This window comes from Fringilla coelebs (assembly GCF_963513975.1).
Source record: "Fringilla coelebs genome assembly, chromosome: 6".
Lineage (NCBI taxonomy): Eukaryota > Metazoa > Chordata > Aves > Passeriformes > Fringillidae > Fringilla > Fringilla coelebs.
In genome coordinates this window covers 62684620-62711768 of record NC_140034.1, presented here as the reverse complement: position 1 = coordinate 62711768, position 27149 = coordinate 62684620, and the positions used below count along the sequence as shown (strand labels likewise).

The 27149-nt window shown below is 42.1% G+C and overlaps 1 protein-coding gene across 12 annotated transcripts in view; it reads left to right on the top strand.

The window, feature by feature from the left end:
* The window catches only part of MICAL2 (microtubule associated monooxygenase, calponin and LIM domain containing 2), a gene marked incomplete at its 3' end in the record, with an annotated part of 112475 nt that overhangs the window by 18770 nt on the left and 66556 nt on the right, over nt 1-27149 (top strand). For all 12 annotated transcript variants that reach the window (XR_014616273.1, XR_014616274.1, XR_014616275.1 and 9 more), the window contains exons 2-7: nt 4195-4545; nt 21492-21699; nt 22326-22442; nt 23426-23527; nt 25354-25509; nt 26702-26802. Coding sequence is in view for 7 of the 12 variants with exons in the window: in XM_084208463.1 (XP_084064589.1) it covers nt 4282-4545; nt 21492-21699; nt 22326-22442; nt 23426-23527; nt 25354-25509; nt 26702-26802 (948 nt within the window). The remainder of the gene's footprint in view (nt 1-4194; nt 4546-21491; nt 21700-22325; nt 22443-23425; nt 23528-25353; nt 25510-26701; nt 26803-27149) is intronic.

Genomic DNA, 27149 nt, shown 5'->3' with positions numbered 1-27149 from the left:
AGACTCCATGTGCGGATGTGAGCCAGCTCCATACATCCATCTGACTAGAGATACTTAGTGGGGTTGCCCTGACAGTGGAGCTGCTTTTTTCAGTATTCTCAAGATTGTCCGCAGTAGCAGAGCTTGTTCTGCTGACAGGAAATATCAGCCAAGACTGGAGACATTAGTTTTCCTATGGATACATCTGTGCACGTGCCATTACTTTAACTTTTGTTTTCTCTCTGCCTCTCTTGCACTGCTTTCCTTTTAGCTGTAACAGGATCTTCACTTTCTTCTGGGGCAGCCACCAGGCATGAGCAGCACTTCTCAGCTTTCCTTATCTGACATTCCTGTTGGCCCTGGCTGGAGGCAGGAAGGAGGCAGGGATAACTCCTGACAGTGGAGGGACCATTGAGAAATGGAACCCTTCTTCTTCCCAGTGTGCTTTGTGTCCTCCAGAGACTCCTGCAATGCCATGGAAAGCTGTTGTGCAAGGCCAAGTTCTTGTGTGTGCTTTAATACATCATGCAGGGGACCTAAAATGGCAGTTCTTGTGTCCAACCCACAGATGCTTCAGTTCTGACTTAAAAGAACTGTTTGTCCAGCCCATTTCCTGCTCTCTGGTTCTTTTCCTTTCACTGACCCAAATTTTCATTGGGCTCTGCACCACTTCAGTGAAGTTTATAATAAAATGCGTTTTATTTTTGGATTGTGCTGCTAGAGGAAGTTTAAAAGTCACTTAAAAAAGCCTAGTTTGCAGTTTCAGCATCAATACTCACCTTGATGAGATTTTTGGCTCTGTATTTCATCCCTAGAGTGATCTATGTGATGAAGGAAGTAAAAGGATAAATTATAATACTCTAAGAACTCAAGTACTTTGCCAAACACTGTTAATTTTTCTGCTACAGGTACGCAGTTAATGCATTGCCTCTTAAGTCTTTGAGACAGTTACAGAACAGGAAACCTATAATTATAGGCAAGAATGACCCTGTTGAACTTCTTATCCTTATTGCATTGCTTCTAGTGAGTTATATACAATGCTGCAGTGAAATATCAGTGACTCCTCAGAAAGAAATGCATACTTTTCCATCAGCTGCATTTACTTAGAGCACCATCTTCAGCTCTGTCATCTGTCAACGCAGTGTTCATGCCAAAAAAAAAAAAAAAAGGAGAAAATAAGTGGTGTTTCCAGCAATCCAAAAGCCTTAGTAACCAGAGTCTCCTGTCTCATCCTGCTTTTTTGACCACAAAATGTTACTTTTTTGGAGAATATGACCTCTGACACAGCAAGGAGAAATGCTTCACTAGTGAGCAAATGTCTACTGAGATGCCACTCCTCAGTTTTTCAGTATGGGCAAGAAGGGAGTGTGTTGGAAGTTCCTGAGGAGAAGATTCTGTGCCCAGAAACAACAGTCTCAGTCTCGGCTTTGTGGTGTTGGAGAAGGGAGGTTTTATGGCTGGAGAATGTCCTGCCTGTCCTCCCCAGTGGAAAGGCAGAGGAAGGCTAGGCCAGGCTTGTGTGTGTGCAGCACCTACTTCCACTCCATGCAAAAAATGTTTTTGTCCCTTCCCTTTGCCTGCAGTGGGTCCTGCCTTGTCCCTGCTGTTATATCAGCACTGGCTGACGCTTGCTTTTCTTCTTTGCCTTCTTCAGATACTGCTCTGCTGTCCTCCCTGCTGGACGGCAACAGCTGAGGCCATAAAACTCCAGTCTCTGGGAGCAGAAAAAGGCACTGAGTTAAGAGCTTGTGATCACACTGGCGTACCAGTTATGCCAGGAGTTACCTTTCAAAGATATTTGTGTTTTATGAACGCAGCCGTCTTGGGGTGAGCTAATAAAGCAGTGCAGGGGAAGCGCTGTTTCATAGCTGTGGTGTCAGCAAAGCCTCTGGTAGGTGTGAGCGAGGCAGCAGAACGTGAGTTTCTGGTGACAGAGTATTGTATTTGCAGGGAGGAATGATGGATCTGACTCCATGTGCTCAGAAGGCTAATTTATTATTTTATGGTATTATATAATATTACAGAATGCTATATTAAAGAATACTAAACTATACTAGAGAATAGAGAAAGGATACTTATGGAAGACTTAACAAGATACTAATGAAAAACATGACTCTCTGGAGTCCTGACACAGCTGAACCGGGATTGGTCATTAAGTAAAAACAATTCACATGTTGGATAAACCATCTCCAGCCACATTCCAAAGCAGCACAGCACAGGAGAAGCGAATCAGATAGTTGTTGTTTTCCTTTTTCTCTGAGGCCTCTCAGCCTCCCAGGAGAAGAAATCCTAGCAAAGGAATTTTTCAAAAGCTGTGACGGTAACGCACCTGCCCCGGGCTGGCAAAGGCAGGCTCCCTCCTGCTGCCACCCAGTTCCTGGGGCTTTGCTCATTAATCACCCCGGGCTCCAGGCTGGGAAAGTGCACCCTGTCCTCAGCTCCTTCTGAGGCAATGGGAGTTCATGGCACTCAGCTGCTTGAAAAGTTAGATCTTCTGAAAGGCGGGGCTTGTAAAACATTTGTGCTTTTACCTCACAAAACTCTGTAGAAGAGGGCATGAAACGTACTATAAATGTTCAGAGGGGAAAACAAAAATTTCCTGGCTTGTTCTTGGCACCAAGCATTTAATCATGACATTTGGTCTTAGAAAATGTACATACTCTCAACACTGCCAATTCATTTTACCCACAAACCCACAACAGACTGATGTGCATACAAAGGTTATTTATTTTGAGCACAGACAGGGAATGTGAGTATTCCAAATGCTTCCTTATATCTCCCTGTGGGATCTCTTTAATAAGTTGCATAATATTTTTCTGTATTAGAGGATGGTAAGATAGACATGGTGGGTCTCTTCTTTGCTTAAATACACTGGTTATGTTTTCTTTTTTCTTCTTTGAAGGAAATGCAAGCAGAGAATGAATAGTTTGTGAGCAGTGTTAGACTGAGAAACATGACTTCAAAGGCCTTTCTAACAATTTATTCTGAAACTATCAGCCAACAGATGACATTCCAAGTAAAATAACTAATTATGTGGGAAGTTAGGCAAGCATTGATTTAGTTTTTGGTTTCTTGGACTGGCAGATAATACTTTAATAGCAAGAAAAAGAATCCATGACTTAAATTTCTGAACTTGAGTCCAGGTAAACCATCTTCTGAGGACAAGTTTATACATGGCCTGTAACAATATTCTTGCAAAATATGAAAGCCACTTGGAGACTTTTTGTGGACCTTGGCTGACTCTAAAATGCTCCCCATTAGAGACGAAGAACAAGGTTAAAGAAGGATAAGGGAGTGCCGCAATGAAAGTATTTTAGTTCTTTGAAACTTGTGTTAATTTAGAATAGCATTGCTCTTGCAGAATGTAAGGGTATTTATCTGGAATATCAGGCACAGTCTGACAGTAATCATGTTACTGGGAAAAGCCAGTGGGGCTTAGCAGGCCAAACATCATTACTTTATATCATCAGCACATGACAAGGTAAGACTCCAAACACATAACTTCAGCATTGAACGTGTGGAGACGTGGAGATAAAATTCCTTTCTATGTGCTAGAGCACCAAACCCTTTCTCATTTTGGCAAGAGTGTTAGGAAAAGGGGGGCTCTCTGTGATTACTTGTTTTCTGGTTCCTTTAGTTCTGGTGTAACTCGTGATGATGTTTCTGCTTAGCCTGTTTTGTGCATTTGCTTGTGGCAAATGATTGTGCCAATTCTAAATTGCTCTGAGTAAGCTGCACCCTTGGCCCTAACTTGTGCAACAGCAAAAAAAAAAAAAAAAAAAAAAAAAAATCCATCAAACCATGTTGACTTTTGGCTGCAGGTTTCCATGAATTCTTAAGACCAAAATATCACTTGCTGTTAAATAAATTCTCCTTGGGGAAAAAATCTGGACTTTTGGGGTTTGTACATCAGTTATCTAGGACGGAACAAAAAAAAAAAAAATTAAATCTTCAAGCTCTCAGTGAAGCTGGTTCTTCTTGCAGCAGTAGGCTTCAGTTAGCAGGGGTTTTATAACAGTCTTTGTGAGTGTAAGTCATGACAGCACAAATATGTTGTGTTTGTTTGTAACACTTGGGTATCGCTACAAGCTTTTTGTGCCTGCTTGTCTAGTCACTGTATGCTGGCGTTTTATGTTCATATTGTATGTGCAGTTTGTGGATTTAATTTTATCATGCAGAACCTGCTTTAATATGATCTGTATTTGTCTTTTCTAGGAATAACATGTGTGGAAGTATTTGCTGTTGTTGATCACCTGTACCCCAGCACAAGAGCTCCAGCTTAGTCATCTCTGCTCTCAGAACATGGAGGAAAATGATGATGAAAAATACAGTCAAGCTGGCCAGGTATTTGAAAACTTTGTACAAGCATCAACATGCAAAGGCACCATTCAGGCCTTCAATATTCTCACTCGCCAACTTGACTTAGATCCTTTGGACAACAGAAACTTTTACACCAAACTGAAATCGAGAGTGACCACATGGAAGGCCAAAGCTTTGTGGAACAAGCTTGATAAGAGAGCAAGTCACAAAGAGTATAAACGTGGGAAGTCTTGTATGAACACTAAGGTAAGTGGAATTCAGTTTTGGATTTCATAGCTTGGGAATTTTTAAACTTGTTTTTCTGCAGGAGCAAGGTTTCTACCATCACATACAGTGTGTCTGTTCAGTAACCCCTCCTTTAATATGCTGAAACTGGTTATTGACTGTTTTGGACAAATTTTAAGGTGTTTTACTTCTGAAAGTTCTGTGGAAACTCACAGGATATGAGAGTGAGCCTTAAAGCATCCTGTTTTCCAGTTTGTCTCAGACTTTGTCCTTTTTATGCCTCATCACCAAACAGGTGTAAGATGTAAACTTCTGAAGAAATAGGCTGCATTCATTACAGACTCTCAAGAACTACTTGCTTTATTAAACATGGGTTTGCAAGGTGCAGACTGTAACATATTCAGGCTCCTCAGCTTTGTGCGTGCTGTAAGAGACCAGGGCTGGCCAAATGTGTTGCAGCAGCAGTTTCCTAAGCTGTTTCAGTTTCCTAAGCTGCTCTCTAAAGGTGCTGCTTGGAGATCTGGGGATCTGTCACCTGGCATTGGCTCCAGTTGCTGTACAACAGCAAAAGCCAGTCCTGCTCTGTTTATGGATTGAAGTCCTTTCCTGGTAGTGCTTTTTCACACGCAGAATGTGGGTGATTGCTCTGTGGTAGTTACTGAGGGAGATGGTCTGCTTGGCTGTGGAGAGGGCAGGAAATGATCTTTTCACAGAGCATGCAGTACATATTTTGATAGAGTGCCCCGCTGAGCACTCTAAATCTTTCTGACAAAACTGTACAAAATACTCCTGCCAGCTGTTTCATCTGGCTATCACAGAATATTTCTACTAGCTTTATAGCAAGAGCAGTTCATTCATTTACTGCCAAGTGATGGCTAAATGTTGCCCCAAGAAAGGGAACTTCTAAGAAGCTACTTGACTATATAGAGGTAGAACAGAGAGGAGGGGCATACTGGGGTATAACTAGACACCAAAATGTGAAGGGCTTTTTAATTAAACCTGTCACTGAAGTGTTCTTTCATGGACTCAGTAGATAGGCAGTGTTGAAAGTCCCTTTCTTCTGGTTTGCATCATTGACTGAAATTTCTCAAAAGCATGAGTGAGAAGAACACCAAGTTACCTTCAGTGTATAGAGAGTCCTCTGGTTTTATTCACTTTTCATAATCTCTCAATGATTATAAATGTTTTTTAAGGTCATAAGAGTCCTTATTTAGTAAAGGATGACACCATCATGGCTATTTGCTCTGTGTTCCTGGCAGGCTCTGTTTTTCTCCTCTCCTTTTTCCCTTCATTTCCCTTTTTGACCTGTGCTTCCTTCCTCCCTTTTTGTTCTTTGGAGAAGTCTTTGAACATATGTCATGGAGCATCTTTGTGATGAAAACAGACAGGAAAGGGAAAGAATGAGGAAGGGTGTGATGATTAACAAGTTATAGGAAATATTTCACATGCACCTCACCATACACATCATACACATACATACAAGCCCAGGTCCAAATTTCATTAGTGGTAAGTTTGAGGAAGTGTCTGCAACACAAAAAAGCAGTTTAAAGACCCATGTGAAATGTAAAAACTAAGTCTTCTCTCAAATGGTGACATTACAAAGCCAAGGCTTTGTTCTGTAAACTTCCCAAGCAAAGTGATTAATATTTATTTTGTGAGAAGACTCGTGGAAATGGGTTAGTGCATAAAATATATAGGCTGTGTGATGCTTTACAATGTTGCCAAGGAGGAAGCCAATCAACACCTTCCACAGTGTTGAAAGTATGGTATTACTGCCCCTTGAGATGAAAGATTTATTTTTAGTGGCATGGTGTAAGTATTTGCAGAAATTCATGGACATTTCTATGATGCACATATGACCAACTTGCAAATGGCTGTAGAATGTCTGCATGTCAAGAGTGTGGGTACAGCTATTCCGTGAAATACTTGGAGATGTTCATCATGAGCCTGGCCCGTGCCCAGACCTGTACTTCAGCGTGTCATCGCTGATTTAACGAGAGAAACATGAATCTTCAGATGGCTGGCAGAGAGAGCAGCAGCCACAGTCAGTGAGCTCGGGGGGGATATCTACCAAGCATTCCTGGGGTGTGAATCACAGGCTGCTGCAGAGCCTATCTGTGCCTGGCCCTGCAGGAGGGGAGGCTGCTGTGCTTGGGAGGGAGCGTGGACCCCGAGTGTTGTGGTGGTGGGCTCTGACAGCCCCACTCACAGATAAAGGGTTCTCAGAAATGCTGGCAGCCCAGCCAGTGCAGAGAGGTTAGGCTGCAGTGTGCACAGCACCCTTCCCTCCAGTGCAAATGGTGATTTTAGCTTTGTCTCTTATCCTGGGCTGTTTGCAGTGGTGGAACAGGAGCTCACAGCTGCATCCTGGCAGCCGTGCCCAGCGCTCACCTCCATGGGGCTGCCTGGGGCTGCAGGAGCAGATCTGCCCAAAGTAACAACCCTACTTTAAGAGGCAGAATCACAACTTGGGCAATGAGCTACGTGGATTTTTGCAGTTGCAGCTCTGTAAACAGAGGCAAGGTTGCTAGTAGGCATCATGTAAAAAAATACATGACTTCAAGGCTTTAAATGAGGTTGTGGCCTTGAATGCTGCAGATGAGCCTGCAGCTTATGGTTCTTAGATATGGCTTTGCAATCTTCCCAATCTTTGGAGGAGATAGAGAAGATGCAGTTGGGTTCTAAATGACTCATAGGAGGTTTGTTGGGGTTTTTTTGGTTGGGTTGTTTTTTTTTTGTTTTTTGGGGGTTTTTAAACAAAATGGAAATCTGCTGCCTCATCCCAAAACTGCTGGGTTGTTTTTTTTTGTTTTTTTTTGTTTGTTTTTTTTTTTTTGCATGGTATTAAGAGCTGAATGCTGTACTTCTTGATTTTTGTGTAAACTCTTCAGCCACACTTGAGTTACTCATTGCAATATCCACAAGTTTTATACATACCAAACGTTGCACTCCAGCTAAATAACAATAACCCTGTGTCTTAGCTGCTCTTGAAGAACACTGCCAAATATGGCTTTCAGAGTTTCTACAATGATACACTTTTAAGCTGGATGAATAAAAGTGGTTGAGCAATTTTCAAGAAGTTCAAACCCACTGCTATTTCAGAGTTGTCTTATTGGGAGCATTATTTTCCCTGAATTCTTTGTAGGAAAAGAAGTAAAACAACCTGCCCCAAAATAAAGCCAGAGTGCTGTAGAAAGACATGAACAGAACTGGGGCAGACATGAACTTTCTGAAACTGTAGGAGTCCACCTGTATGAGTGTTAAATCTTCACAAAACATAAACTTCCTTCAGTCTTGAACTTCGAAGTTGGGATTGAGTCCTGTTCAGAATTTGTTTCTGGAGCTGGTACCTGCCTAGTTCATCAGCATTAGAGAGAAACAAAAGCTTGTACTAACCACGCAAAACTGTAGATATCACACTGCGGTTTTTTGCAGATATGTGCAGAAAAAGCACGATTTTTTTATGCTGACAAAATTTCCCTCTGGTTTTCATCTTCTACTAATTAATTCAGAGGAGCAGGGTTGAACTCTGAAGTGATTATTTGTTTCTTCAGGGGATGAAGCTGGACAGTCAAAGAACGTTAAAAGTTTTAATGCATGTTGTTCCCTACGTTAGCAGTTTGAATATCAGTCTAAATTTTTGAACATGCAAAACATCATGCCGTAATGAACAGGAATATATCCAGCTAGTGTTAGTATATTCATTAACCTTTTTAAGACATCTGTGAATGTTGCCTCTCTGTATGGAGGAGATTCATTACTTGCACTTGATTTACATTTACTTTCAGTTTACCTGTGTAAATGATAGGAATATGTGCATGCACATATAAATGAGGCTCCCACTGATGTTGGAGATAGGTGTGAATATGTATCAGGGGATAGCACCTGGCTCATGCTGTGCACCCAAAATTCAGGCTCTCCCATGCTTCAGGGGAGCATGGAAACATCCCAAGCTAACTCTGAGATTTGGTGTTGGTTCTCTGAAGCATGCAAATGTGGTGTTGCCTTTCCCTTCAAAGGTGGATGCTGTTTTTGCAAAATACATGCTTACACTTGAGAACTAAGAGAACTTTGCTTGAAGTGCTACCGTGTAATTATCAGCTGCTTTGGTAGACTCTGGCATTTCTCTCTGGATGTTTGAGTTTTGGGACAAATTCCTGGGTGCAGCTTTGGTCTTTTGAGCATTGTCTGTATTTTGGGCCCCACCTTGGGCACAGTTCCTGGGCGGGAGTCATGTACAGTCTGAGCTGCTGTTTTGAGGCTGAACAATATTAGCATAAAGCAAGGAAATGTTTTTGATCATGTTTCCAGGACTTACATAAGGATGGAGTGGCTCTTTTGGTACTGCCATGTGCAGTCAGTCTGAGCGGACTCGGTGCTGCAGAGAGGGCTCCATGGTGGTGCTTCATCCCGCACAGCAGTACAGAGAGCCTGTGGCTCCAGGGGAGCTGGGCCAGGCTGTGAGTCAGCACGGGAGGAGCCCTGGGTCAGAGCTGGGGTTGGAGGTTTTCTGACTGAACCCGAGCCACGTCTTTGTGTTCTAACCGCACTGGTGTACCTGTGAGCAGTAAAATGGGGGATGGTCTTTATCTGCAAACCCCTTCTCCTCCTTTTCATATTCTCTCCATTAAGACTGCCAGATGAAGGCCTTGGGAGTTAACAAACCGACTTTGCTGGTGCTGTCCTTCCCAGAGACCTGAGAAAGGGAAAGGAGCCCCGGGTGCTGCCGTGTTCCATAGCCGTAGGCAGGACGAGCAGAGGGTGCCAGGTCTCTCTGCTTGTTGTTGGGTACAAAGTGCCTTCCAGTCCTCAGTTGTTTACAAACATCCCATTCTGCAGCCTTGCCCACGTCTTCCTCTTCCCACCTTCCTCTGTCCTGCTGAACAAATACTTGTCTCTTAATTAAGCAAATCGTCCAGCGTGTATGAACCTGCAGGTAGAGTGGCCAAATTTCCTCCCCCAGTGCTGGCATTTGTTGATCCTTCAGAGGCAATGGGGATTTTCAGCCAGGTTTCTCCAGTGCTGTACGTACTAGTACAGAAGCCAGCGAGTTTGAGTGTTCAACTGACCTGACTGATTGCCTCCCTCAAGACAAATATTTGGTTTTTAATTGAGTAATTGAATTGTAAGATGAAAGAAGGCAAAGCCAGTTATGCTCCAACGGAAAAAATATCCATATTATTATGGAAATTTTAATCTCTTTACTCTTATAAAGAGTAAATACCCATCCCTTTTGCCAGATTTACTAATTTCTTCAAAATAATTATTGGAATGGGGAGATTGATTTCCAAAGCTGATAATCAGGGTTAATAATGAACACACCAAACTTGTTGCAGATATATTAGATAGTGTTACTAGTTTGCTTATTTTAATAAAAAAGCATTCCTGCGAAGTCCACAAAACTGGAGCTAGTCAGCCAGAAGATGACTGCCAAGTTAGGAAGCTGAGTGAATGAAAGGTTGTGGCTTTTTACAAAGAGGCATTCAGCTGCTTTGTGTGTGTGTGTTTTTTCTTTAAAAAAACCAAACAAACAGTGCTTGGGTAGTAGAATCCAGGAGCTGTTGAGGTTTTTGGGAATATTGAAAGCCACATGTTCTACTGATGTTTTAAGTGGCACCTAGGTGTGTTTGGTACCCTTGAAAGACAAGCTGTTTATCTTGATATTGGTGCTTCTTTGCTTTTGCCTTTTAGGACAGGGATTCTAAAGCCTTGCACCAGATTTCCACTGTAGAATTATTTTTAAGGATTTTAATAAGCAACTTCTCTTTCAAAGCTCTAGAAAACATGGGACCAATGAGGATGCGTGGCAAGGAAGGTTTGCTTGAGAAGAGTGGAGAACAGTAAATCACCTATGAACACACAGTTGTTGAACACTGCATTCGCATTCATTTCTCTAAGGATTTTTAGAGAGGGGATAGGGAGAAGCAGGGGTGATGACAGGACACACAGCAGACAGTTCTTAGAAAACAAAATAAAGTATTTGACTCTTTGTGATGTGTTTTAAACTGAGATTGGGCCAAATTACATCAGCAAAAGCAAATGTTTGGCATGTGATTTGGTAATGAAATCACTTTATTTTCATTATCCTGGAGACACTTCCACAAACACACAGTTTTTTCAGCTTTATCAGTTATGAAAAGCAATGAAGCCTGGCCAAAGCAGAGCAATCAGACAGGCTAGATAAGACATTTTAGGCATGTGGAATTTAATTTTTTTTTTGGCTTGGAAGGTAACAGTAGCTTTACATCTGTGTTTTAACAGAACTGTGCTGTTTCTCTGTCCCTCAGTTAATGGCTTTGCAAGTAATCGAGAGAAGGAAACTGTCCCACCCTGACCTGATTTCCTAGATATTTTATGAAGATTCCCACAGGGAGTGACACGCAGTTACTTTCACACAAACCACCGCTATTGTCACCACAAGTGGCTTAATGAGGTCTGAATGAAACCAAAGGTTACCACGGGCTGTGTTCCCATGACCCTGGCTCTGCAGGGCTTTGGGGTTTGGCTCTCTGAAGCAGCAGGGCAGTGTCCATCCACCAGGAAGGCTGGTGTGGGGGGCAAGGGGAGCTCCAGGGCAGGATCTGGCTCTGCTGGGTCAGGTCTTTCTCCTGCCCTCCAAGAGCCCCACGTGGTTGGTACGGGGTTGGTGCCAAAGGTGGTCGTTAGGGTTTGTTATTAGCTACGCTTCCAGCTTCGCTCTGGTAATGTTTGTGTACTGATAAGTGAGGAAATACAGACCTTTTGCTACCAAGAAGTGATTAAACACTTGGCTGCTAAACCCCAGATTTTAGACAATAAGGCAATTTCCTGTCTCCAGCAGCTGAGGTCCTTCCCGAGGTTCCCATGTCTGCCCTGAGAACAGGGGGTTTGGGGAAATGGTTGCTCTCTTTCTGCTGACAGACAGAATTCTGCATTATCTGCTGTTTAGGCCTCAGTGCAGGTAGCTTTGAATATTGTTTTCATAGTATGCAAAATATCACAGTTCTAAGATGCTGTACAAGAAGAGAAAATATATAATATATTGGTAGAAGATTATTTTCGTAAGCAAACAAGACAATTTCTGTTTGTATTTTCTCTCTAAAAAGCCATAATATTGATGGCATTCATGGTGAAAAAAGACGTTTAGCTGGTATCTCTTGAAAAGAAATAGCAGAAATTCCCTTTTAGTGTCCTTGGTTTAATTTGCTTTATTTTCTCTGCTATGCTGTTTAAAGGGGGGTTATTTTTGTCAGATGGTTCTTGAAATTTCCACATTCCCTAACAAGTCTGCACTTACATAATTTGTTTCTACAAGCGACCAGGTTTCTGCAAACAGTTTGCATCGCAGGTCTCTGGGATATTTGTGTTTTAACCTGGGATCAACAGGGTAAAATTGCTGGAAGCTACTTGGAGATTATGAACCTTCCAGTAGAAGAGTGTAATACTCTGAGAAAATTTGGAATATGCAGCAGAAAATTATCTGGTGCTTATGAGGACCTACACATCCGGCCACCTCCTTAGTGCAGATGAAGCCCCAGCTGAAATATTCTGGCAGATAAAGTGGAGCAAGTCCAGATCAGAGCAGCAGGAATGGTCAGAGCTCTGCAGAATGTGACCAGCAGAAGAGGCTTCAATACCTTCACCTCATCCGTGCTAGGGAAGGGCCAAGGGGAGCGCCACGGGATTGCTTGGAGTGCCAAGCCACACAGAACTGCTGTGGCATTTCTCCTTCTGTCTCTTGTCATCTTGCTGATGCTGATAGATCAAGTTCTGATTAGCTTTTCAAAGTTTGCCTTTTGCCCTGAATTTTGCTGCTCCTGAAGAGCAGCTGATGTTTTTCCAAGGGCACACTGTTTCTAATTGACAGACCAGCCAAGAGACACCACCTGACTCGTCTTGCACCACTCTGGATTTGTTCATCTGACTGAGATACTGTCTGAGCAGAAACCATGAGGATCTGCCACGCTGGGAGTTAGCCTTGTGCTGTTTCCTTCTCCTGCCCCTTTGAAAGGTTCATGAGAGCAGCTCTGAAAGGACCTGTGCAACAGCAAGTGCTCCTTCCTCCTGGTCCTGTCCTGCCTGCACTCTGCCTGCCATCCTTGCAGGATTTACAATTCAGATAAAACAACTGCCCCGGGGTAAATTGCAACTCAGATTAGAAGACTTTGCAGGAGATGGCAGCGAGCTTCCTGCCAAGGACTACACACCCAGAGCAGTAATAACAAGTCATGCAGATCAGCAAGTGCTCAGTGGAAGGCACAGTCATTTCTCTCGGGTTTCTTCTCCCTGCTTTCTCTTTTACTTGTGCTTTAGCAAGGTAGGAAGCAATGGGATAGGGTAGGAAGCCATTGCTGGCTGGTGGGGCTGCTGCCATGGTTCTGCATGTCCTGCCTGCCTGGAGGCACCTGGCCTGGGAAGTTCAGTGCCTGGCAGCCCAGACACAGCTCTGATAGTGGCAGAACAAGCATGGCTGGTGCCTCCATCTGCATTTCACCCAGCCTGGAATGTGAAAACAGGCTCATTAATACGTGTAAATAAACACTGGTCTTCTGTGTATGTTTATCTCCCTTCTGTTGTGTCGGATGTTGGTGTTGAAGAGACTGTTGCACCTCGTGATGTGCAATTTGCTGCCCAAGTTTATGTTTCCAGCTCTCTGCCCCTCTTTTTGAAGCGTGCTTCTTTCTATATTTTTTCACCATTTTATATTTAGTTTTTGAGACTCTTTCCCTCAGTAATAAGGGTTATTATGTACTACCCTTGTTTTCAGCCAAAAAAGGTTTTGGAAATAAGAACCAGAGGTGCTAAAATTTAACTCTCACTGTGTGATGTGCTGCTAGCAGCCTGGTTTGTGGGTTCTCTGAGTGCTGTTAACTTTCCCCACTATCAGAAGCCTTAAAAATGTGCAAAAGGTAAATATTTTTAATTCTCTTTGTTTGAATAATTCAAGTCCGTCTTGCTTGCAGGCACTTTTGGATGCTGTGCTACTAAGAAGTGCTGAGTGCTGTGCTACTAAGAAGGGTTGGTAATTCCTAGTGTTCTCAAATTGTAAGAAGTTTCAAAAGTAAAGGCATTGTCTACCTATGGTAAACTGGTTTGTGCAAGCGACCAGTTAAACTAGAAAAAAATCAGATTATCACTCATTTTGGAGCTGTATTTAGATTTACTAGTTAAATGTCTGTGAGTGTCAGCAGTGGAAATGCAGTGACTTTGAAGGCTGCATGATGAGCTGGAAAAAAAAAAAAGACTCCAAGAGCCCGGAACTGTTGCCTTCTGGTTCTGTATTGCACTTTGAGCTCATCTATAGCTGATGTACACTGCTGTACAATAATTCTGCTTAGGAGAGTTAGGAATGATGGGATTAAATGATTAAGATCTTTAAAAATGAATAAAATTTTAAAATATGGATTCTGACTCAGAGCTGATGCCTATATCTATATGAGCTCATTTACTCAGGGCTGGTTTCTAAAAGCCACGTCTTAAATGGGTGTTGGCTAGCAATTCACCTAATAGAAAAGTGAATTTTAGAATGTGTTTTAAAATATTCTGTGAGATACCCTCAAAGTAAGTGAAGGCCTCACTTAGTTGAAAAAGCCAGTTTCTAAGTGGAAGCTCAGCTTGTTTATGTTTAGGTTGTTGTGATGTTTGGTGAAAAGTTCCAGGTTTCTCTGTAGATGGGCCAGACTGGAGCAACGGGGGTGTATTTTTAAAGCATGTTACCAAGCTCTTGCTGTAATAAAGCCATGGTTGTTGACCAACCTGCCTGCATGCTTGAGATGCCATAGAGCATGAGAAATCCTTTCCTCCTCTGCTGGCTGTCCAGCAAAGCCCCTGCCCCTGGAAACCATGGAGGGGATTAACCATTTTCTCCCTGTCACTGCTCACAAAGCTCCCCAGACTCATGCCTTGGTCTCTGCTCTGCTCAGAGGTGAGGCTCTTGAAGCCTTCATGCCTTTATCTCTCTCCATCAGCTTTTGTTCCTGGATGAATTCTTTGTTTTGTGGTTTGTTTAGGGCTCTTTTTGCTGAGTTTTCAGTGTAGCCTCAGAGCACTGTCTCCATGTGACAGGCCAGGTACTTACATGCTGCCAGCCGTGTTCATGGCTGGGATAGTCAGGCAACATTCTTTCTGCAAGGTTTATCTTGTTTTCATTTTGATTGTTTAAGCAGCTGGCCAAGAAAAGAAAAGAAAGCAATCTCTTCTGGGTTTTGGGTGTGGGCTTGTTCTTTTTTACTTCCCTGTGTTTTGATTACAATGAAAGGCAGGTAAGAAAACACTTAATGCCAAAGGATGTTGGAGGGCTTATTTTGTGCTTTATTTGAGGAGATTTTTGGATTAAAGCATTTGCCGTGTTTCTGGTGGATATGTTTACTGAGATGAGTGTAACATTTTTTTGTTAGTAATGTCTAGGTTTTTTGGATAACTGTAACTGGTGCAGGGCGACAGAAAGTTTCCAGGCATACTTTGCTGTATTTTGACTGTCAGTTGCAATTTTTTCAAGAAGTATTTTTGCATATTGTTCTAAAAGATCTGAGATCAGATTTAAATACAACAACTGCCACCTGAGAGAGTTCTTCAGAAAAGCTCCAAAGTCCTGATGGCTCTGATGCCTCATGGAAGGCACTCTTGACTTTCTAACCCCCTGAGTGCACACAGCCCCTCTTTAATGTGTGGCATAGCACAATATGAGTTACAGACGTCGTTCATACCATTGTTTTAATTTCAAACTATGGAAAGAGCTTTTTTTTTAATACACAGGTCTAATATTAGTACATATATCCATGTGACAGAGAGGATGGATGGACAAGTGTGTCCAAATACATCCAGGAAAAATGAAGGCACGTACTTTTTTCCATGCAGAAGCTTATCTTCCAAAAAAGAGAAAAAAATCCCAGTAAAGATGAGCCAGATGAATGCAGTAAATGTACTAATGTTTCACTTCTGGCATTTTGACTCAATAAAACAGGAGGGCAGTAAAGATAGATCCTCTGATCCCTGGATTGTGCTGCGTCCAGCTGCGAGTGCGGCAGCTGCTGGGCACGGGGCTGGGAAAGAGCTGTGCCCAAAGTCACCCTGGCTTGGGTGGCCTCAGATCCATGGTACAGTCTTAGAGGGGGAAAAAAAATAAAGCTGTGGCTCCGTTTATGCCAGTCACTGCTCTGGGAGAGGACAAAACTGCACATTTCTGAGGTGCTTAGCTGGGAGTACAAAGGGTAAAATACTGGAGGGATTTGAAGCAGAAGCAGACCCCTAGTGAGGCACTGAATTTGTGCATTGACTCAGGGTTTTGTTGCAGTTATGGGTGTGTGAGCCTTCCTGTTCCCAGGTACCTCTGAAGTTCCCCAACAGTGGTATTTATGTGGTGTTCACTCTCCAAAAATGCCTGGTCAGCAAGATCCAGCCAGTCTTAATAATATTTTAAGGTAGATTTTTAGACCTATCCGTAGTGTATTTAAGAAGTGTCCACATAACCCTTTGGAGAGTTAGGATTTCTCATTAAAATACATCTAAATGAATATTATTTTTGTCAAATGACACATTTTTTTAACCTTGCTAATTCTATAAGGAGCTCATAAAACAGTACAACAGAGAAAAAAACCCTTTTAAAGAAGTCAAGTTTAATTACTCCTAGGCCTGCTCCCCACCTTTCTTGGGGGGGAAGATGGCAGAATTGATTTTTATTAAAAATAAAGCTTCAGCCTGTGACATTTTTAGTGTTGTCTGAAGTGGCATATAGATTTTCATTTTTCAGTGTCTTCCATGATGATGTTTCAAACTTTAAATTGATTTGTTCAGTGGGTTCAGGGTGCATTTGGCTGCAGCGTTGTATCCGGTGGCCGTCAGTGGATTTATGTGCTAAAATCTGGGGTTGCAAATGGGAGATGAACTGTAAGTCAGTTAGTCAGGAATGTCCTGCTGAGCAGCCCTACTTTTGCCAGAAGCATTTTCATATCTAGTAAAGGGGCTGGCCTGGAAAGCATCGTGGTGGAGAAAGCTCCTGGTGGCCGTCTGCCTTAGCTGCTTATGCAGCTGTTTTCTCTGGAGCCGTTCCAGGGGAACGGTCGCTGCTGTTCCAGAAAATGTGTTGTTTCGTGCCTGTCTCGTGTTGCCGCACATTAAGCCCCATCACCAGAGGCACTTGTCCAAATCCATGTAGGATGTGACCCTCTGTAATCAGCCGAATTAGTCCTTGCTGCACCCCTGTCACTCTAGGCGTTGCACAAAGGCTTGGGCCGGTGTGAAAGTTGTCTTCTCTCGTAGTCCCAGATCTGCTGACTGTGGAAATGAATGTTTGTTTGCCATGGAAGAGCAAAGCACTGTCCCTCTGTGTCCTGCAGGCAGAGCCTCCTGTCCCTGGGTGGGGAGGCCCACAGCTGCTGAGGACACCTGTGGTGGTGAGGATCAGGGGGCTTTGAGGCTTGTGGGGAGATCCACCCCTTTCTGCTCCTTTCTGGGAGCATGATCCACGCCTGTAGTTCAACATCCAGTTGATGGTTTGGCTAAAGACAGTTCAGTAACCTGGGCAGGAGTGTTTTGCTGTTTTTTTCACCTGTGTGTGTGTGCATTTCCACTGAAGAGTAGCAGTGATGCTGCTGGCTTGGCACGCCGTAGGTCAACGAAGGGTGTGCCTGTGTCTGTCCAGCTGCTGTTGAGTTGGAGGCTAAAAATAATCCCTTTTTTTTCACCTCCAGAACAGCTGAAAGGCAGAAATGAGGAAATCTTGGATTCTTGGAGTGATTGAAGCTTCTGTCTTCATCCCAAGGACACACAGGGAGTGGATCATCATTTAACACCCCTTTATTTTCCAAGATGAATTTAATATTTGGGTACCTTGGACAGGAGAGGAGTGAGGGGTTTAGAGTGGGATGACAGCAGTGGGAAAATGCACTGGGCCTCAACAGGATTTGTCTGCTCTTGGCTATGCCAAGAGATGCTGTTTGTTGCATCTCCCACCCCCATGCTACTACCAGCTGCTAGATTCCTTGAGCAGCTAAATGCTGAGAGTCAATGTTTTTTTAATTTTTCAAGGTCATTGAATAGATTCAGCCTTTCAGTTATAGTGGATGAGATTTTTGTGACTAGGTTGTTGTGGAGTGTTATTTTGAGGTAGGTTTTTTTTTTGTAGTTTTTGTTGGTGTTGTGGGTATTTTTTTTTTTATTGGTTTGGGTTTTTTTTGGCTTGTTTGTTTGTTTGGTTGGTTTTTTGTTAAACACAGTGGTGGTGTTCAGCTGTTTAACTGCATATGGTTTTTCCACAATGGGATGCAGGTGCCTGGACTCACAGGCTGCTGATTTAATGGGGGGGAAAGGAGGGATTGCAAGAGGCCTCTACATTGTATCCCTCTCCCTTTTCTCCCCTCCTAGTTTGAGTCATATATTTGTACAGGAGATATATTATCTACAGGAGATCATGTCAAAATCCTATGCCTGGCACAGAATCCATTCTGCTACTGGAGAGATGACTTGTGCTGCCATGTAGCTCAGCACTGGGAATATTTCCTGGAGATTTTCAAGGCACTGCCATTCCTAAACATACTCAGAGAGAGCAAGTAGCATCTCTTACAGTCAGACTGACCCTTGAGTGGAATCAAGCTTATGAGACTTACCAAATCCTGTGTGTGTTCATATTAGGACATACAAGTGAAAACTTCTGATACATTTAAATCACACAGGGAAGAAATCAGTGAAGTTCTGTTCTGTTTCTGTCTGAAGATAAATAATGCATTGTGTACTGTGCTTGGTTGTAGTGTGGGACAAGATTTATACAGAAATAGTCATCTTTTAGGGATTAGTACAATACTTTTTAACAGTACCATAGAAACAGACTATTTACTCAGCAACTTCAATAAACAACTTCTATAAAATATGCATGGGCTTATTAGTGTTTTATTGTGAAGTGCAAGAATGTCCATGCTTTACTTATTAAGTATGAATTTAAACTGAAATAGTCCTAAGTTAGTCACTAGGCAGTTCTTACTGGCCTGGAAACGTACATTAGTCTCATTCAGCGGGAATTTTGTAACCCATATTCTTTCTGTAATTTTGCCTTAATATAGGTGCTGTTTGTGGTGAATGTGTTAAATTCAATGAAGCTTCTCTTTTGACAGAAAATATTCACATCTACATCTGCAGATCAGCCATTTGCACTAAGAGGTTTTCACCAAGTAAAGTGTCCTCTTTCAGTATTATTATCTTGCACTAACATGGTACACTTTCAGTAGTAAAACAAGATGTAACATCCAACATGATACTGATTCTTCAGGCAGGTCGTAGAAGTCTGGTAATGATCTTATTCTTTCATAAGCTGCCCCGTAAAAATAAACAAGACTTTCTCCCTTCGTTTCCAGCTTGGGCAAGAAATATGCAAAAGCTCTTTGTCTGTTCTTTTCAGCAACTGTTACTTGGGATAATTTGTAGGAGATGCTTTGAAAAGTCAAGTTGTCCTTTAGCTTTGTAGGGGATGATCTGGCACTGTTAAAAGGCAGTTGATGTGTGAATGGTGATGGGGATGTCAAGAAGCTGTTGGCATTTGTTCATTCAGGATTGATTTGAGACTCCCTTATGTGATGCCAGCTGTCATGATTTGTGTTAAATTGCAAGAAATTAGTTCCAAAAGCAGGCCCTGATGAGCCAGGAGACTGGGATAGCAGGAGGGGAAAATAGGATGCCGTTCAAAGTTCGCTCTAGTCTGGCTGCAGGAAGGTTTTTTCTGGGAGTCTGTTGGCAAGCAGACCACCGGGGAGGGACATGGACCCTTCCCTTGCTCAATAAAGATAGGAACACAAATGTAGTAAGAATTACTTTTGCAAGGATTTTGTACTGGTTTTGACCCCAGAAGTTTCAAAATTAGCTGAAGAAGTGCCAAGAGTAAGTTCTACACCAGCAGGAAGTGTCCTCAATAAATCATAGAACAAATAGCTCTGAGATGTAGATAAATGTGTTTCTGGAGGTAACCACGGGTGGTGGCAAACATACAACCATTTTTCATGGTGTCTCTTTGCAATTATGAAGATACTTTGTCAATGTGATAGGAGGAGGGAAGAGGGCAGAAATCCTCCTTAAAATGCTAACATAGTGTGTTGCGAAGCACCAGGAGGAAGGAAGGGTTTTCTGTGTGGGTTTTGTTACTTGGCAGTGTCTGCTATGACTAAATCTCCAAAGACTGCTGTTTCTTTTTATTTTTTATTTTCTTTAAAGTTGCATTTATTTGTGTATGATACAGCTTGTAAGCGAAAAAGACCAGCCTCACCTTATCAGACCATGTATGGGCTTGCTTTGCAAAATGTTTCTAACTGCCTGCTCGACATGACTGGAAGCTGTGAAGGCTCATTTGAGTCGCTCACTTGTCAGAGCTCAGAGTTCCCATGCTACTCACAAGAAGCACGTGCAAAAAGTCTGACCCAGATCCAGAGTGATCCTCTTCAGTTGGCTACGTGTGCCCTCTATTACTCTTCCTTTATATTGTTACATCTGTTGATTTTTTCTTTTTTAAATATTCATCATGCAGTGAGGAGCGTTGTTCTGAAATTGTGAATTAAATATGTTCTTTTAAGAGGAACAAAGCCAAGTGGCTAAGGCAACAGCCTAACTTTAATATCTCTGGTTAACAAAACACTTGCCTAAAGCGAAGCCAAAGCACCTCACAGGAGTTTTTCTTTCAATGGGAATTTATTAGAATTATTTATTGAATTGAAAAAAGACATTTTTGCACTTCTGTGATTTGGATTGGACAAAAGTCAGCGCCAGATACTTTTTGCTCAAGTTGTTAGATCTGAAAACAAATGATGACCAACCCAAAATAAATAAATGACTCTACTTTCTGAAATTGCAGTGTAATGGGAACCAGACTGGAATCCAGTGAGCCTGCAGATAGAGCCTGTGCTTGCTTTGAAACTGCAGTCAGTGTCTGGCTCTGTGTGTGGGACACGCAGCAGCGTGTCTGGCCTCTGACACAATGGTCTTGGGGTGGCAGCGTGGCCCAGCCTGGCTGTGCTGCAGCTCTCCCATCCTCCCAGACCCACCTGAGCTCTCCCTGCTCCAGCCACAGCAGAGCTGGAACTCACAGCATGGATTTTGTGAAATCTGGGGGGGTTGGAGGAGTGGAGGGAGTTCGTAGGAAGTATGGAACAGCAGCATTGTGTAGCTATAAGACTCTTTCAAATCAGTTTTTAGTAATCAGGCAAGGAAATGTAAGCACTAGATATGCTTGGGGTTTAATTAGTTTGCTTTCTGGAAATCCTTTGCTGTTTGGTCTGTGAAAAATTACAGCTGTCAACTAAAATTTGGGCAGAAATCCTCTGTAATTGTTTTGGAAGAGATTCTTCCAAGGATGCCCAAACTGAGATTTAAGCTTCTGAAGTGTGGTTTTCCTGAAAGTGAGGATGTTTAGCACTGGGTGAAATGGAATGGGATGGGATGAGTTCCCTGTCCCTGGCAGAGGAGGGCAAGTCTGCTGAGTTCCCTTGGCATGTCCTCCTTACATCAGTGGGTGAACCAGGCTCTTACATCCACCCTCACTTGAAAGGGAGTAAGGCTACTGGCTTATCGTAGGTTTGTTCAGCAAATCTAATAAATGTACACCCATTTCCTCTTTAAAATAAAAAAAAGCCTACACTAAGACCACTTATTTCCTTTCCCCTCCCTTTACACAACTGTCATGCTGTTGTGAAACAGCTGCAAGCACTTGAGAAACGCTAAATGAGGGTTAGAAATGTGCAAGCAGATGCTCAAAAATGTTCGGCTTTTTGCTGTTTTTTCTTTTACTTCTGTTCATCAGATGCTTTTGTGTCTGCATTAAGCACAGTTTATCCTCTTTTTTACATAGGCTGAACACCACATGCAAAAAAATTCCGTTGATTTAAGTAAATTACTTGTGTGTGCTCTCAGTAGTGCAAGTCCAGTTGTATCTCAAGTCCTACCAATGGAGTAAGTTGGAAACTGTGTGGAAGTAATCCAAAGCCCTGTGTCACACTCCTCCTTCTCTCTGCCAGTGTTTAATTATTGGAGGTGGCCCCTGTGGCCTGCGAACTGCCATAGAACTTGCCTTCCTGGGAGCCAAGGTTGTCGTTGTGGAGAAGCGGGACACTTTCTCGAGGAACAATGTGCTGCATCTCTGGCCCTTCACCATCCACGACCTTCGGGGACTGGGAGCAAAGAAATTTTATGGAAAGTTCTGTGCAGGATCTATTGATCACATCAGTAAGTATCTGAGGGCATGGGCACTGTTCGGATGACAGGTTGCCAGGATCAGAAGATTGGTGGAGACATTCTTGGTTTGGCAGAAAGTTCACCTGCCTTAACCATGTGCCGGTGCGTGTGTGCACACAGAGAGGAAAAAAATGGTCTAGTTTAAGCAAGGGGGAAATAGAACAAGTTAGAGTCTTATGGAGCAGATTTTCTTGTTAGTCTGGTGTGGTTAAACAACAGGTTTTGATTATGAGGTATGAAGAATATTGATATTTATTCCAGTATGTTGAAGGTAGGCACAAATAACAGAGTGAACTATTTTACAGGGAAATATGCTGTAAAATTTTGTATTTTAAAATATGTTGGTTAGCAGATTTTTTAAATATCATCAAGAGGCAAACCTCTACAAAAGCATTCTAAGAAACTCAGCTGAAATGAGTTTTGCCAACAAGATTGTGCTGCAAGAGGAAAAGGAGCGGAAGAGAACAACATCCTGTGGTGGTTGCTATGTTAGCATTTATTATGATATGAGAAATAGAAATGCTACACACTTGTGCTAACAATGAGTTCTCTAGCAGGCTGGTGGCAGCTGGGATTGCTTACTTATCAAACTCAAATTTGTCACTTGCTCTCCACAGGTATTCGACAGCTTCAACTCATCCTCTTCAAAGTTGCACTTATCCTCGGAGTGGAAATTCACGTGAACCTGGAATTCGTGAAAGTCGTGGAGCCTCCTGAAGATCAAGAAAACCAAAGTATTATTTATCATAATGCATTCTGCTCACAGCAACTTCTTTTTGTGCCAGGTGTTAGTGAAGTTGTACAAGGTGGTCAAACACTGTTTAAAGAAATAAAGAGGATTTTGCCCTCCTTACTCAGCCAGCCTTGTTCTGTGCAGTTACAGGCGTGATAAGTATCAGTGTGACAGAGCACTGATATATCTCAAAACACAGCCCAGGCTGGGAAGCTGAGGTTTTGCACTATGCCTTCTGGCATGTGTTTGAGGCTTTGTAGGGAGTCTGGTGTGGCTTCTCGGGATCTTCTTGCAAAAACAGATTTTGATTGATAATATAAATATTGAGGATGGATGAAGTGCCCAGGGCCTTGTTTTTGCGTTCACATTTGATATAACTCCCACTGGCACACAGAGTCTTATCAGCATTCTTAGGCAAGATTTTTAAACAATAGAAGAAGGTTTCTAATTCTCTAATTTCTTTTAATATTAGTTTTTTGGATGTAGTATCACTAAAATATTTTAAAATTTTAATTAAAACTCTGTGGTCTCTCTTCAAAGGGTCATATAGTGACAGCAGAACATGTATATTAGTTTAAGAAGTTAAAGCATATATAATTTTAAAACATGGACAGTACAAACACTTTCACATAATCGGCTCTGTAAAAAGAATACATTTAGGTTTGTGAGTATGCTTCCCTTTAATTTCTATTTAGAAGACAATTAAAAGCACTGATGATGGAATGCTGTTTTTCATCTCTTAGTAGCCAGCTCTTCCTTGCAGTAACCACATGTACTGCTGTGGTAAAGGGGCTGTGGGCTTATTTCTGGGAGAATCAAGTGCTTGGGCATCTTCTTGTGCTGTGGCTCTGAGAGGAAGGTACTGCATTAGGTGATCCAGAGAATGAGAAATGCGCCCTTTATCTCAGTGCCCTTTCCTCAGACTCTGAAATCACTTCTCTGTTGTAATACTGAAGAATTAATTCATATTATTTGTATTTTCAGAGATGGGTTGGAGAGCTGAATTTCTCCCCATGGATCACCCTTTGTCAGAGTATGAGTTTGATGTTATCATTGGTGCAGATGGCCGCAGGAACACGTTGGAAGGTGGGTGAATGTGTGTTTTTAGCCTTACTAGTGGTCTTTAGGGTACCTTGAAAGATCTGAAAGAGCAAAGGAAGAAACAAGGCAGCAGGTTACCTTTCAATCCACGGAAGTCTGTGTGAAAGCTGTGATTTTGTGTGGTACCTTTTGGTTTTGTTGTTAAGTCGTAGGTCAAAGTAAAAGACATTTAATGTCATCACTGCTTCTGAGCTCTGTGTATTTGCACTGCCTGCAGAATGCATTGTGGTGCCATTGGGCTTGCTGCAAGGTTAAGTAATTATATGATGATTTAACTTGAAGGAAGCTGACAAGATATAGGTCAGGAATGGCATAGCCTTTGCTGTTGTGCTGTGAATTTGCCCTGTGTGCTTGAACTCATGACCAAAAGGTGACTGCCAGGTATTTAATGAAGGCAACAGAGGCTTTGCTTCTTTGTAAATGAGACTGAACTTCAGAAGCAGGTCCTTTAGAAACAATAGCAAAAGATAATAAATAGCTCTAAGGTGTGTGGGAGTAGAGGGTGTAAATGCTTCCTGAACTTGAGTCACTGCTGAGGATTCAGACAACCTGAGATGTGTTTCTTAGAGAGACACTGGCTAAGCTGCTCCTGCATCACAGGAACAAACCTTTTACTTAATTATGTATTATTTCCCTTTTAACTCTAATTATATCCAAGCTATTTCCATTCTCTAAGTACGCTTTTTCCTTTTTTTTATTGGCTTCATAGTTTGTCTGCTTATTCTTTTATCTGCCAACTACAATGCGCTTACAGTTAATTCCTTATAATGCTGTACTGGACATTTCCCTACACTGTTGTCTGGCTGTCCCCCATAAAGCACTGTTTAAATAGTCAGGTACCATCAAAACCTAATTATTCTTACCTCACCTACAGACACTATCAAGAGGTTAATGTTTATCATCCTACCAGGATCTAGGGGAGTGATGGTGCACTGAAGATATGTACAGAAGCTGGTGTTGTTCTACCAAATCTATCCCAATGAAATGACGAGAGCATATCAAGAAGCTCAGAGACAAAAATCCATAACCAATTTATTTCTTGTTATAAAATAACATTCATATGATGTCATCTGCAGTGGGCCAAAAATACACCAAGGATCCTCTGTCCTACTTCATAATTTAGTTACAGATGAGGGGAGCATACAGATGGAAAAACTTCAATGTGGGATTGCAAGATTATGGCTCAGGGGGCTTTTTTCAGTGAAAAATGAAAGATGGAGTGGGGAGCTTCTCAGTTGGTCTCACCTTGGTAATATAACAGTTAACCCACTGAATATTTTTCAATTCCAAATACCTGTGGAAAATTTCATTAGCTGGTAGTGTGTGCACCTAAGCACTGCTACAGAGGTTTCTATTTTTCACATCATTCTCTGCTGCTTTTGACTGCTGATCTCTTGCATATTTTTTCAAGAGCTGTTTACTGCCTATATAACAAATACCTAACTTGCCATTTAGCACGTTAAAAATGTCTCCCTCCACTGAAATTGACCTGCTCTATTCCCAGGCATGTCAAAAAAAATTTTCCATGTTTTTCTTTAGTCCTAGCTTTTCCTGAACTTCTTCCCTTAGTTCCCCACCCAACCATTTTTAATGAGACTTCATCCTGAATGCAGTGCAGCTCTAGTTTTGCAGCTGAAAATGGGGAGAAAAGACTCTCTCCATTCAAGGGAATTTTTGAAGCATGGTGGGATCTACTGATGGCACATTGTTTGATGAAGTACAGGAAAGACACTGAGCTGCCTTGAGCTGACCCTCCCTGAAAGTCCAGTCTGAAGTTTGCAGTGGTTTTGATTCCTGTCTTTGCTCAGCAGGCTTCAGGAGGAAGGAATTTCGTGGAAAGCTGGCCATAGCAATCACTGCCAATTTTATAAACAGAAACACAACTGCAGAAGCCAAGGTAGAAGAAATTAGTGGGGTTGCTTTCATCTTCAATCAGAAGTTCTTCCAGGACCTGAAAGAGGAAACGGGTGAGTGCATCCTCATTTTTTCCACAACCAAGTACAAGAGGCTGCGGTGGAACTCTATGTGCCAGGCCACCCTCTTGTTACTGGTAACATCAGCTTTGAATAATCTGTGTAAAAAAATTCCAAGTGATAAAATATTGTTGATGTCAGAAGCTTGCAGATGGAGGTGTCCATTTATGGTACAGTGGGATATTTTTTTAGCTTGGGTGTTGCCACATCATGGCTTGTTTTAGTGTTTTGATTTTTCTCTACTGCAAAAATGTCTGCTATGTTGAACAAATTTGGAAGAGCATTTTCAGGGCCCAGAGATTTTCCCTTAAGACATGATTTGTTTTGCTTCTATCCGTTCACATGCTGAACAGCTTAAAGCCTTTGAAAAAGTCTCTGCCCTTCTGGGAGTAGTTTATTCTTGCTTTTTGATGTGTGGAGCTGATAAACTGACAAGACCTAGAATCTACCATAAATACTAAAAATATAAACTGTGAAACACATCTTAATGGAAAGGGGTTTCAGAATAGCTGCATTCACTGTCAGTACAATCAATTCTATTCTTGATTTACAGCTGATTTTTAACAAAAAATTACTATTATAATTGAAACCAAACTCCCTGCTTTGCCCTAGCAACCTGAAAAGCACTTTGCTCTCTTGGCACCCAGCTGTACATCAGGAACTGTTCATGCTGTAGTTAACTAGCTGTTCCCTGAAAGAATGCTGAATCACTTTAAACTGTGCTGAGAACAACTGCTGTTGGGCGATGTCGCCCTGGTTTTTAAAATTTTTCTAAGCCTTCTGATGTTTACATTCTTGTAACAAATTTTCTCACACACTTTCTGTAAATAACTTACTGTTTTGCATTATTTTATGGAGGAGGAGAAATTTGATGGACTGTTGGATTGTCCAGTGTCATTGGAGAGGTGGCATTGTCACTTTTGGAAATCTATAAATGTTGAAGTCAGAGATTAAAAATTCTCTTTTCCCCTTGGAAGAGCCGCGTGTCCACGTCCTACAGCGACAGGGCGAGACCACTGTCCTCTCTTGTTTTGTTCCACAGCATTCTGCCCACTAATCCTTCATCCCAGCTGGGAGAGGGGATGCAGCCCGAGAAGGAAAGGCACCTGCTGGGATCAGTCCCACGCTGTTGGTGAATGACACGGGCAGGGCGCTGTGTTTGTGACAAATGTGTCTCTCTTTTCAGGGATTGACCTGGAGAATATTGTTTACTATAAAGACAGCACGCATTATTTTGTGATGACAGCAAAAAAGCAGAGTCTTCTGGACAAAGGAGTGATTATTAACGTATGTAAAAATGCTGGTTAAACCCCGTTTTATTTACTTGGCACAGAGTAAGTGTGAACATCTGCATAAACGTTGCTGGATGTTAGAGAGGGTGTTTATAGACTTAATCACTTCATTCAAGCTCAGGCCACTTGGATCTTACTCTCATATTTTTAGGATTTGCTTTTCCCTTCAGTCAGCTCAAAGTTTCAATAGGGAACTGAAAATAATACTTCCTAAATTAATCAGTTTTGAAACTGGCTGAAATGGGATCTTGACTCCCCTTGGAAGTACGTGGTGGGATCGTCACAGCAGAAAATAAAAACCTCAGTTATTAAAGGGTGAACTTAGCACAGCTCTGTTCAGTT